The 14,666-nt window shown below is 36.4% G+C and overlaps 1 protein-coding gene across 1 annotated transcript in view; it reads right to left on the bottom strand.

Moving 5' to 3' along the window:
• Positions 1-14,666, bottom strand: part of cog3 (component of oligomeric golgi complex 3) — a 40,843-nt gene extending 26,177 nt beyond the window's left edge. The window contains exons 1-7 of the mRNA XM_079821962.1: positions 14,450-14,666; positions 5,805-5,951; positions 5,666-5,727; positions 5,420-5,585; positions 492-566; positions 282-374; positions 72-197 (exon numbers count right to left, since the gene is read on the bottom strand). Coding sequence (XP_079678088.1) covers positions 72-197; positions 282-374; positions 492-566; positions 5,420-5,585; positions 5,666-5,727; positions 5,805-5,951; positions 14,450-14,635 — 855 coding nt within the window. The 5' untranslated portion in view covers positions 14,636-14,666. The remainder of the gene's footprint in view (positions 1-71; positions 198-281; positions 375-491; positions 567-5,419; positions 5,586-5,665; positions 5,728-5,804; positions 5,952-14,449) is intronic.

The raw sequence follows: 14,666 nt of genomic DNA, 5'->3' as shown, positions 1-14,666 counted from the left end.
GGAAATGATATATAATAATAATAATAATAATCAACAATGATGAGCAGGGCTTCAGCTTTGAGTATCCTCACCCGTTTGGTCAGCTGACCCGTGAGGTTCTGCAGGGTCTGGACCGTGTGGATCTGGATCAGATGCATGGCTCTGGACAGGCACTGCTTAAACTTGCTGAGGTACACTGGGTAATCTTTGAAGCTCGGCTGAGAGGAAACACGAGGAATACGTCACACACACACACACACACACACAGAATAATGGGAATAAGTGTGAGATGTTTCGCTCACATGTGATGAAACGTATTCAACGCATTCGTCTAATTTGGAGAGCATGGGAATGAATCCATCGCTGTTCACGGAGAGCGTCGTAGAGTTGAGCTTCTGCAGGAGGAGAGCGATTAATACACACACACACACACACACACACACACACACACACTCATGCTCACACACTCACACTCACACACACACACATCTTAATCAGCAGCGAGACGTTACCGTGTTTATGTTCTCCAGTTCGTTAAAGTATGAGAGTTTCTCCTGAATGCTCTCAGCGAGATCCACCAGCTCCGACTGTCCGGCACAGAGAACATATATGAGTAATCACACTTTACACACTGGAGTAAAATTACACAAGGTTTACACTGGAGTAATATTACACAAGGTTAACACTGGAGTAATATTACACTGAGCTTTACACTGGAGTAATATTACACGAGGTTTACACTGGAGTAATATTACACAAGGTTAACACTGGAGTAATATTACACAAGCTTTACACTGGAGTAATATTACACGAGGTTTACACTGGAGTAATATTACACGAGGTTTACACTGGAGTAATATTACACGAGGTTTACACTGGAGTAATATTACACAAGGTTAACACTGGAGTAATATTACACAAGCTTTACACTGGAGTAATATTACACGAGGTTTACACTGGAGTAATATTACACTGAGCTTTACACTGGAGTAATATTACACGAGGTTTACACTGGAGTAATATTACACGAGGTTTACACTGGAGTAATATTACACTGAGCTTTACAATGGAGTAATATTACACTGAGCTTTACACTGGAGTAATATTACACGAGGTTTACACTGGAGTAATATTACACGAGGTTTACACTGGAGTAATATTACACGAGGTTTACACTGGAGTAATATTACACTGAGCTTTACACTGGAGTAATATTACACGAGGTTTACACTGGAGTAATATTACACGAGGTTTACACTGGAGTAATATTACACTGAGCTTTACAATGGAGTAATATTACACTGAGCTTTACACTGGAGTAATATTACACGAGGTTTACACTGGAGTAATATTACACGAGGTTTACACTGGAATAATATTACACTGAGCTTTACACTGGAGTAATATTACACGAGGTTTACACTGAAATAATATTACACTGAGCTTTACACTGGAGTAATATTACACTAGGTTTACACTGGAGTAATATTACACTGAGCTTTACACTGGAGTAATATTACACTGAGCTTTACACTGGAGTAATATTACACGAGGTTTACACTGCATAATATTACACGAGGTTTACACTGGAATAATATTACACTGAGCTTTACACTGGAGTAATATTACACGAGGTTTACACTGGAGTAATATTACACGAGGTTTACACTGGAGTAATATTACACGAGGTTTACACTGGAGTAATATTACACAGAGCTTTACACTGGATTAATATTACACTGAGCTTTACACTGGAGTAATATTATACAAGGTTTACACTGGAGTAATATTACACTGAGCTTTACACTGGAGTAATATTACACAAGGTTTACACTGGAGTAATATTACAATGAGCTTTACACTGGAGTAATATTACACGAGGTTTACACTGGAGTAATATTACACGAGGTTTACACTGGAGTAATATTACACTGAGCTTTACACTGGAGTAATATTACACGAGGTTTACACTGGAGTAATATTACACAGAGCTTTACACTGGATTAATATTACACTGAGCTTTACACTGGAGTAATATTACACAAGGTTTACACTGGAGTAATATTACATGAGGTTTACACTGGAGTAATATTACACGAGGTTTACACTGGAGTAATATTACATGAGGTTTACACTGGAGTAATATTACACGAGAGGTTTACACTGGAGTAATATTACATTGAGCTTTACACTGGAGTAATATTACACAGAGCTTTACACTGGAGTAATATTACACTGAGCTTTAGACTGGAATAATATTACACAAGGTTTACACTGGAGTAATATTACACGAGGTTTACACTGGAGTAATATTACACGAGGTTTACACTGGAGTAATATTACATGAGGTTTACACTGGAGTAATATTAAACGAGAGATTTACACTGGAGTAATATTTCATTGAGCTTTACACTGGAGTAATATTACACAAGCTTTACACTGGAGTAATATTACACAGAGCTTTACACTGGAATAATATTACACAAGGTTTACACTGGAGTAATATTACACGAGGTTTACACTGGAGTAATATTACACGAGGTTTACACTGGAGTAATATTACATGAGGTTTACACTGGAGTAATATTAAACGAGAGGTTTACACTGGAGTAATATTACATTGAGCTTTACACTGGAGTAATATTACACAAGCTTTACACTGGAGTAATATTACACAGAGCTTTACACTGGAGTAATATTACACTGAGCTTTACACTGGAATAATAGTACACGAGGTTTACACTGGAGTAATATTACACAAGATTTACACTGGAGTAATATTAAACGAGAGGTTTACACTGGAGTAATATTACATTGAGCTTTACACTGGAGTAATATTACACAAGCTTTACACTGGAGTAATATTACACAGAGATTTACACTGGAGTAATATTACACTGAGCTTTACACTGGAATAATATTACACGAGGTTTACACTGCATAATATTACACGAGGTTTACACTGGAATAATATTACACTGAGCTTTACACTGGAGTAATATTACACAAGGTTTACACTGGAGTAATATTACACTGAGCTTTACACTGGAGTAATATTACACGAGGTTTACACTGGAGTAATATTACACTGAGCTTTTCACTGGAGTAATATTACACGAGGTTTACACTGGAGTAATATTACACTGAGCTTTACACTGGAGTAATATTACACAGAGCTTTACACTGGATTAATATTACACTGAGCTTTACACTGGAGTAATATTACACGAGGTTTACACTGGAGTAATATTACATGAGGTTTACACTGGAGTAATATTACACGAGGTTTACACTGGAGTAATATTACACGAGGTTTACACTGGAGTAATATTACATGAGGTTTACACTGGAGTAATATTACATGAGGTTTACACTGGAGTAATATTACACAAGCTTTACACTGGAGTAATATTACACAGAGCTTTACACTGGAGTAATATTACACTGAGCTTTACACTGGAATAATATTACACGAGGTTTACACTGGAGTAATATTACACGAGGTTTACACTGGAGTAATATTACACAAGGTTTACACTGGAGTAATATTACATGAGGTTTACACTGGAGTAATATTACACGAGGTTTACACTGGAGTAATATTACATGAGGTTTACAATGGAGTAATATTAAACGAGAGGTTTACACTGGAGTAATATTACATTGAGCTTTACACTGGAGTAAAATTACACAGAGCTTTACACTGGAGTAATATTACACTGAGCTTTACACTGGAGTAATATTACACGAGGTTTACACTGGAGTAATATTACACGAGGTTTACACTGGAGTAATATTACACAAGGTTTACACTGGAGTAATATTACACTAGGTTTACACTGGAGTAATATTACACAAGGTTTACACTGGAGTAATATTACACAAGGTTTACACTGGAGTAATATTACATTGAGCTTTACACTGGAGTAATATTACACAAGGTTTACACTGGAGTAATATTACACAGAGCTTTACACTGGAATAATATTACACAAGGTTTACACTGGAGTAATATTACATGAGGTTTACACTGGAGTAATATTACACAAGGTTTACACTGGAGTAATATTACACAAGGTTTACACTGGAGTAATATTACATTGAGCTTTACACTGGAGTAATATTACACAAGGTTTACACTGGAGTAATATTACACTGAGCTTTACACTGGAATAATATTACACAAGGTTTACACTGGAGTAATATTACATGAGGTTTACACTGGAGTAATATTACACAAGGTTTACACTGGAGTAATATTACACAGAGCTTTACACTGGAATAATATTACACGAGGTTTACACTGGAGTAATATTACACGAGGTTTACACTGGAGTGATATTACACGAGGTTTACACTGGAGTGATATGGTTTACACTGGAGTGATATTACACGAGGTTTACACTGGAGTAATATTACACTGAGCTTTACACTGGAATAATATTACACGAGGTTTACACTGGAGTAATATTACACAAGGTTTACACTGGAGTGATATTACACGAGGTTTACACTGGAGTGATATGGTTTACACTGGAGTGATATTACACGAGGTTTACACTGGAGTAATATTACACTGAGCTTTACACTGGAGTAATATTACACAGAGCTTTACACTGGAGTAATATTACACAGAGCATTACACTGGAGTAATATTACACTGAGCTTTACACTGGAGTAATATTACACAGAGCTTTACACTGGAGTAATATTACATTGAGCTTTACACTGGAGTAATATTACACTGAGCTTTACACTGGAGTAATATTACACAGAGCTTTACACTGGAGTAATATTACACTGAGCTTTACACTGGAATAATATTACACAAGGTTTACACTGGAGTAATATTACACAAGGTTTACACTGGAGTAATATTACATGAGGTTTACACTGGAGTAATATTACACGAGGTTTACACTGGAGTAATATTACATGAGGTTTACAATGGAGTAATATTAAACGAGAGGTTTACACTGGAGTAATATTACATTGAGCTTTACACTGGAGTAATATTACACTGAGCTTTACACTGGAGTAATATTACATGAGGTTTACAATGGAGTAATATTAAACGAGAGGTTTACACTGGAGTAATATTACATTGAGCTTTACACTGGAGTAATATTACACTGAGCTTTACACTGGAGTAATATTACACAAGCTTTACACTGGAGTAATATTACACGAGGTTTACACTGGAGTAATATTACACGAGGTTTACACTGGAGTGATATTACACGAGGTTTACACTGGAGTAATATTACACAAGGTTTACACTGGAGTAATATTACACGAGGTTTACACTGGAGTAATATTACACAAGGTTTACACTGGAGTGATATTACACGAGGTTTACACTGGAGTAATATTACACAAGCTTTACACTGGAGTAATATTACACGAGGTTTACACTAGAGTAATAATACACAGATCAGACCTGCTCCTTCAGCAGTTGTTCGCAGGCCTCGTGAAGCGTTCCGGTTTTGGTGGAAACGAAGAGATACTGTTTCTGCAGAGAGTCCAGGTGCTCCAGCGCGGCGTTCACATCCTTCAGGATAGCATCACACTGCTCCTGATATCCGTTCAACACATCCCGGGTCTTCCTGTGGAGTAAAGCACAACATTACTACACGCTCACAATCATCTACAGGAGCGGCTACTCGGAGAGATCAAGGACACACACCTGTATTTAGTGGCTTCGTCTTGATCCATCTGGACCTGCAGCTTTGAGAACCAGGAGAAAAACTGACACACAGATGATGTCGTTACTCACTTGCTCAAAATGTTCATTTTCCTACTATAGATTTACTAATATATAGCACCTGTTGAGCCGTCTCTATCCGCTCATTCTCCAGGTCCAGCATCTGAAAGCCTTGCAGCAGAGCTTCCTCTGTGGACTCGGGCAGAGTAGCTGAGAAGGAGGAGCGCAGAGAGCGAGACGTCAGGCCGCAGATGTCCTCGATGGGCAGCTGAGGGAACATACACTACTCATTCACTTACACCTCAGACATACTGACTACTCGCAGCCATTAGAGTATTAGTAGACTGTGCTTAATATCGGCTAACACTTTATTTTGATGCTCCTAACAGACATTCTACTAACTACAAGTAACTTTACAACTACATGTCAACAAGCAGTCATTAGAGAATTAGTAGACTGTGCTTAATATCGGCTAACACTTTATTTTGATGCTCCTAACAGTCATTCTACTAACTACAAGTAACTTTACAACTACATGTCCACTAGCAGTCATTAGAGTATTAGTAGACTGTGCTTAATATCGGCTAACACTTTATTTTGATGCTCCTAACAGACATTCTACTAACTACAAGTAACTTTACAACTACATGTCCACTAGCAGTCATTAGAGTATTAGTAGACTGTGCTTAATATCGGCTAACACTTTATTTTGATGCTCCTCAACAGACATTCTACTAACTACAAGTAACTTTACAACTACATGTCCACAAGCAGTCATTAGAGTATTAGTAGACTGTGCTTAATATCGGCTAACACTTTATTTTGATGCTCCTAACAGACATTCTACTAACTACAAGTAACTTTACAACTACATGTCCACAAGCAGTCATTAGAGTATTAGTAGACTGTGCTTAATATCGGCTAACACTTTATTTTGATGCTCCTAACAGACATTCTACTAACTACAAGTAACTTTACAACTACATGTCCACTAGCAGTCATTAGAGTATTAGTAGACTGTGCTTAATATCGGCTAACACTTTATTTTGATGCTCCTAACAGACATTCTACTAACTACAAGTAACTTTACAACTACATGTCCACTAGCAGTCATTAGAGTATTAGTAGACTGTGCTTAATATCAGCTAACACTTTATTTTGATGCTCCTAACAGACATTCTACTAACTACAAGTAACTTTACAACTACATGTCCACAAGCAGTCATTAGAGTATTAGTAGACTGTGCTTAATATCGGCTAACACTTTATTTTGATGCTCCTAACAGTCATTCTACTAACTACAAGTAACTTTACAACTTCATGTCCACTAGCAGTCATTAGAGTATTAGTAGACTGTGCTTAATATCGGCTAACACTTTATTTTGATGCTCCTAACAGACATTCTACTAACTACAAGTAACTTTACAACTTCATGTCCACTAGCAGTCATTAGAGTATTAGTAGACTGTGCTTAATATCGGCTAACACTTTATTTTGATGCTCCTAACAGACATTCTACTAACTACAAGTAACTTTACAACTTCATGTCCACTAGCAGTCATTAGAGTATTAGTAGACTGTGCTTAATATCGGCTAACACTTTATTTTGATGCTCCTAACAGTCATTCTACTAACTACAAGTAACTTTACAACTTCATGTCCACTAGCAGTCATTAGAGTATTAGTAGACTGTGCTTAATATCGGCTAACACTTTATTTTGATGCTCCTAACAGACATTCTACTAACTACAAGTAACTTTACAACTTCATGTCCACTAGCAGTCATTAGAGTATTAGTAGACTGTGCTTAATATCGGCTAACACTTTATTTTGATGCTCCTAACAGACATTCTACTAACTACAAGTAACTTTACAACTACATGTCCACAAGCAGTCATTAGAGTATTAGTAGACTGTGCTTAATATCGGCTAACACTTTATTTTGATGCTCCTAACAGACATTCTACTAACTACAAGTAACTTTACAACTTCATGTCCACTAGCAGTCATTAGAGTATTAGTAGACTGTGCTTAATATCAGCTAACACTTTATTTTGATGCTCCTAACAGACATTCTACTAACTACAAGTAACTTTACAACTACATGTCCACAAGCAGTCATTAGAGTATTAGTAGACTGTGCTTAATATCGGCTAACACTTTATTTTGATGCTCCTAACAGACATTCTACTAACTACAAGTAACTTTACAACTACATGTCCACTAGCAGTCATTAGAGTATTAGTAGACTGTGCTTAATATCGGCTAACACTTTATTTTGATGCTCCTAACAGACATTCTACTAACTACAAGTAACTTTACAACTACATGTCCACTAGCAGTCATTAGAGTATTAGTAGACTGTGCTTAATATCGGCTAACACTTTATTTTGATGCTCCTAACAGACATTCTACTAACTACAAGTAACTTTACAACTACATGTCCACTAGCAGTCATTAGAGTATTAGTAGACTGTGCTTAATATCGGCTAACACTTTATTTTGATGCTCCTAACAGACATTCTACTAACTACAAGTAACTTTACAACTACATGTCCACAAGCAGTCATTAGAGTATTAGTAGACTGTGCTTAATATCGGCTAACACTTTATTTTGATGCTCCTAACAGACATTCTACTAACTACAAGTAACTTTACAACTACATGTCAACAAGCAGTCATTAGAGTATTAGTAGACTGTGCTTAATATCGGCTTACACTTTATTTTGATGCTCCTAAACAGACATTCTACTAACTACAAGTAACTTTACAACTTCATGTCCACTAGCAGTCATTAGAGTATTAGTAGACTGTGCTTAATATCGGCTAACACTTTATTTTGATGCTCCTAACAGTCATTTTACTAACTACAAGTAACTTTACAACTACATGTCAACTAGCAGTCATTAGAGTATTAGTAGACTGTGCTTAATATCAGCTAACACTTTATTTTGATGCTCCTAACAGACATTCTACTAACTACAAGTAACTTTACAACTACATGTCCACTAGCAGTCATTAGAGTATTAGTAGACTGTGCTTAATATCAGCTAACACTTTATTTTGATGCTCCTAACAGACATTCTACTAACTACAAGTAACTTTACAACTACATGTCCACTAGCAGTCATTAGAGTATTAGTAGACTGTGCTTAATATCAGCTAACACTTTATTTTGATGCTCCTAACAGACATTCTACTAACTACAAGTAACTTTACAACTACATGTCCACAAGCAGTCATTAGAGTATTAGTAGACTGTGCTTAATATCGGCTAACACTTTATTTTGATGCTCCTAACAGACATTCTACTAACTACAAGTAACTTTACAACTTCATGTCCACTAGCAGTCATTAGAGTATTAGTAGACTGTGCTTAATATCGGCTAACACTTTATTTTGATGCTCCTAACAGACATTCTACTAACTACAAGTAACTTTACAACTACATGTCCACAAGCAGTCATTAGAGTATTAGTAGACTGTGCTTAATATCGGCTAACACTTTATTTTGATGCTCCTAACAGACATTCTACTAACTACAAGTAACTTTACAACTACACGTCAACTAGCAGTCATTAGAGTATTAGTAGACTGTGCTTAATATCGGCTAACACTTTATTTTGATGCTCCTAACAGACATTCTACTAACTACAAGTAACTTTACAACTACATGTCAACTAGCAGTCATTAGAGTATTAGTAGACTGTGCTTAATATCGGCTAACACTTTATTTTGATGCTCCTAACAGACATTCTACTAACTACAAGTAACTTTACAACTACATGTCCACAAGCAGTCATTAGAGTATTAGTAGACTGTGCTTAATATCGGCTAACACTTTATTTTGATGCTCCTAACAGACATTCTACTAACTACAAGTAACTTTACAACTACATGTCCACAAGCAGTCATTAGAGTATTAGTAGACTGTGCTTAATATCAGCTAACACTTTATTTTGATGCTCCTAACAGACATTCTACTAACTACAAGTAACTTTACAACTACATGTCAACTAGCAGTCATTAGAGTATTAGTAGACTGTGCTTAATATCGGCTAACACTTTATTTTGATGCTCCCAACAGACATTCTACTAACTACAAGTAACTTTACAACTACATGTCCACTAGCAGTCATTAGAGTATTAGTAGACTGTGCTTAATATCGGCTAACACTTTATTTTGATGCTCCTAACAGACATTCTACTAACTACAAGTAACTTTACAACTACATGTCCACTAGCAGTCATTAGAGTATTAGTAGACTGTGCTTAATATCAGCTAACACTTTATTTTGATGCTCCTAACAGACATTCTACTAACTACAAGTAACTTTACAACTACATGTCCACAAGCAGTCATTAGAGTATTAGTAGACTGTGCTTAATATCTGCTAACACTTTATTTTGATGCTCCTAACAGACATTCTACTAACTACAAGTAACTTTACAACTACATGTCCACTAGCAGTCATTAGAGTATTAGTAGACTGTGCTTAATATCGGCTAACACTTTATTTTGATGCTCCTAACAGACATTCTACTAACTACAAGTAACTTTACAACTTCATGTCCACTAGCAGTCATTAGAGTATTAGTAGACTGTGCTTAATATCGGCTAACACTTTATTTTGATGCTCCTAACAGACATTCTACTAACTACAAGTAACTTTACAACTACATGTCCACAAGCAGTCATTAGAGTATTAGTAGACTGTGCTTAATATCGGCTAACACTTTATTTTGATGCTCCCAACAGACATTCTACTAACTACAAGTAACTTTACAACTACATGTCCACTAGCAGTCATTAGAGTATTAGTAGACTGTGCTTAATATCGGCTAACACTTTATTTTGATGCTCCTAACAGACATTCTACTAACTACAAGTAACTTTACAACTACATGTCCACTAGCAGTCATTAGAGTATTAGTAGACTGTGCTTAATATCTGCTAACACTTTATTTTGATGCTCCTAACAGACATTCTACTAACTACAAGTAACTTTACAACTACATGTCCACTAGCAGTCATTAGAGTATTAGTAGACTGTGCTTAATATCGGCTAACACTTTATTTTGATGCTCCTAACAGACATTCTACTAACTACAAGTAACTTTACAACTTCATGTCCACTAGCAGTCATTAGAGTATTAGTAGACTGTGCTTAATATCGGCTAACACTTTATTTTGATGCTCCTAACAGACATTCTACTAACTACAAGTAACTTTACAACTACATGTCCACTAGCAGTCATTAGAGTATTAGTAGACTGTGCTTAATATCGGCTAACACTTTATTTTGATGCTCCTAACAGACATTCTACTAACTACAAGTAACTTTACAACTACATGTCCACTAGCAGTCATTAGAGTATTAGTAGACTGTGCTTAATATCAGCTAACACTTTATTTTGATGCTCCTAAACAGACATTCTACTAACTACAAGTAACTTTACAACTACATGTCAACTAGCAGTCATTAGAGTATTAGTAGACTGTGCTTAATATCGGCTAACACTTTATTTTGATGCTCCTAACAGACATTCTACTAACTACAAGTAACTTTACAACTACATGTCAACTAGCAGTCATTAGAGTATTAGTAGACTGTGCTTAATATCAGCTAACACTTTATTTTGATGCTCCTAACAGACATTCTACTAACTACAAGTAACTTTACAACTACATGTCAACTAGCAGTCATTAGAGTATTAGTAGACTGTGCTTAATATCGGCTAACACTTTATTTTGATGCTCCTAACAGACATTCTACTAACTACAAGTAACTTTACAACTACATGTCCACTAGCAGTCATTAGAGTATTAGTAGACTGTGCTTAATATCGGCTAACACTTTATTTTGATGCTCCTAACAGACATTCTACTAACTACAAGTAACTTTACAACTTCATGTCCACTAGCAGTCATTAGAGTATTAGTAGACTGTGCTTAATATCGGCTAACACTTTATTTTGATGCTCCTAACAGACATTCTACTAACTACAAGTAACTTTACAACTACATGTCCACTAGCAGTCATTAGAGTATTAGTAGACTGTGCTTAATATCGGCTAACACTTTATTTTGATGCTCCTAACAGACATTCTACTAACTACAAGTAACTTTACAACTACATGTCCACTAGCAGTCATTAGAGTATTAGTAGACTGTGCTTAATATCAGCTAACACTTTATTTTGATGCTCCTAAACAGACATTCTACTAACTACAAGTAACTTTACAACTACATGTCAACTAGCAGTCATTAGAGTATTAGTAGACTGTGCTTAATATCGGCTAACACTTTATTTTGATGCTCCTAACAGACATTCTACTAACTACAAGTAACTTTACAACTACATGTCAACTAGCAGTCATTAGAGTATTAGTAGACTGTGCTTAATATCAGCTAACACTTTATTTTGATGCTCCTAACAGACATTCTACTAACTACAAGTAACTTTACAACTACATGTCAACTAGCAGTCATTAGAGTATTAGTAGACTGTGCTTAATATCGGCTAACACTTTATTTTGATGCTCCTAACAGACATTCTACTAACTACAAGTAACTTTACAACTACATGTCAACTAGCAGTCATTAGAGTATTAGTAGACTGTAGGGCTGAACGATTTTGGAAAAAAATCTAATTGCGATTTTTTTTAAAGCAATATTGCGATTGCGATTTAATATGCAATTATTTTTTAAACTCTTTATCTTCTGTATTATTCAACAATACATCATTGTATAGTAATGGTGAAAATCTTTAATTGGTTCCTCACGATCCGATTCTGATTATGGGAGTCACGATCCGATTCCAAAACAATTCTTGAACTTTTTCCCTATTAATTAATCTTATTAATTTATTAAAAACTTAAAATATTTTTTATTATGATATATGTAATTATAAGCTTTTTAAAATAACTAGGACATTATAAAATTTTAATTAAAACAATTGCATGTTAATAATTTTAAATATATAAACTAATATAGCTGCAAAACATAAGCTAGTAAATCATAAAGAGGAACAAAAAACATATTACAAGCAATGAACAAAGAGTGCTTTCAGTGTTTAAGAGTGTCTGAACTGAGAGTGATTTTTCTCTTTCTCAGCTTTACTGTTGTTTGATTATTAATCATGACATCATCATAGACAGCTGCATTCACACTAATGCACAGATCTCTTTTGAAATATAAGATGTTTTTGCCCTGTCTGTTTAATTCATTAAGACATTACTGACGGTGTTTACATTAATTTTGCGTCATAAAAGCGTTTTGAGACTCACACAGACGCGCGCTCGAGCACTCTTCACAAAGCGCCGCGTGAGCATTTGAAATGGAAAACCTTCTGTCAGTGAGTTACTTATTTGTTTAATATACGCACACACTGCATTCCTAACGACATGAATGAAGCCTTCGTTGAGTGTGTGTAAGGAAAACACCGGCGGGCGAGAACACACACTGTAAGCGCGACATCAGTTTCTCACAGCGCATATCCTGCGCAAAGAAGCCTGCGAATGTCATTGCGATTCGCGCCGTCAACCTTTCCGGACGTTATGAAATATTATTTTATGGTTCGTGTGTGATTGTGTGTGTGTGTATGTGTGTGAGAGAGAGAGAGAAAGAGAGAGATAATGGAAGCAATCAGAATACGGGTGTTTCTAAAACACACGCAGCGCCACCGCGCACCTGCAGTTAAAATCTAAGCTCAGAATCGATCCAGAATCATTGGAGAAGAATCTTTTCTCCCGCCTCTATTGTAGCCTATAGTATGAACAACACAATATTAGATAGATCAAACACACACAGTTTTTCCCCTTTTAGGTCAGGCATGTGTAACGTGCCAAGTTGCTTCTTCTGCAGACTTTACTCTCGCGTGTCACGTGACCAGACTGTAATCGCAGCCTTTGCGGTTAGGAAATCGTGTTTTATCATATCGCGATATTATCGCAAATGCAATTAATCGTTCAGCCCTAGTAGACTGTGCTTAATATCGGCTAACACTTTATTTTGATGCTCCTAACAGTCATTCTACTAACTACAAGTAACTTTACAACTACATGTCCACAAGCAGTCATTAGAGTATTAGTAGACTGTGCTTAATATCGGCTAACACTTTATTTTGATGCTCCTAACACACATTCTACTAACTACAAGTAACTTTACAACTACATGTCCACTAGCAGTCATTAGAGTATTAGTAGACTGTGCTTAATATCGGCTAACACTTTATTTTGATGCTCCTAACAGTCATTTTACTAACTACAAGTAACTTTACAACTACATGTCCACAAGCAGTCATTAGAGTATTAGTAGACTGTGCTTAATATCAGCTAACACTTTATTTTGATGCTCCTAACACACATTCTACTAACTACAAGTAACTTTACAACTACACGTCCACAAGCAGTCATTAGAGTATTAGTAGACTGTGCTTAATATCGGCTACTAATACTCTATTAGTTAGTAGAATGTCTAAGTGTAACCATTTATTAAGATGAAGGGTCTGCTTTGGGGGTTCTTAAACTACACTAAAGCACTTTCAATAGTTATAAAAGTCTAAAGGGACACACACACACACACACACACACACACACACACACACACACACACACACACACACACACACACACACACACACACACACACACACACACACACACACACACACACACACACACACACCTCGCCTAACCAGCCAGATGAGGGTGTAAATGAGAGTATTGTTGTTGTGCTGTTAGCTGATAGGCTACATCCCTCACCTCAGCGGGAAGAAGCGTCACTTCTGCGGCTGCGCGGAGCTCGAGGATCGAGTCCGTCTGTTTGTCCGTTAACGGCGCCATCGGATCCGCGCGACGGTCCCAGTGCGACAGTTTCTCCCGAGTTTCCTTATCCGTGAGCTCTAGGAGACACTGCTCTGTGGACGACGCCATCTTGGCCAACAACATTCGACGTCACCTAAACGGACGCTTCTTCCGT

Source organism: Gobio gobio (genome assembly GCF_949357685.1).
Source record: "Gobio gobio genome assembly, chromosome: 7".
Taxonomy (NCBI): domain Eukaryota; kingdom Metazoa; phylum Chordata; class Actinopteri; order Cypriniformes; family Gobionidae; genus Gobio; species Gobio gobio.
Note: the sequence above shows the minus strand (reverse complement) of the source record. Positions and strands in the feature narration are given on the sequence as shown.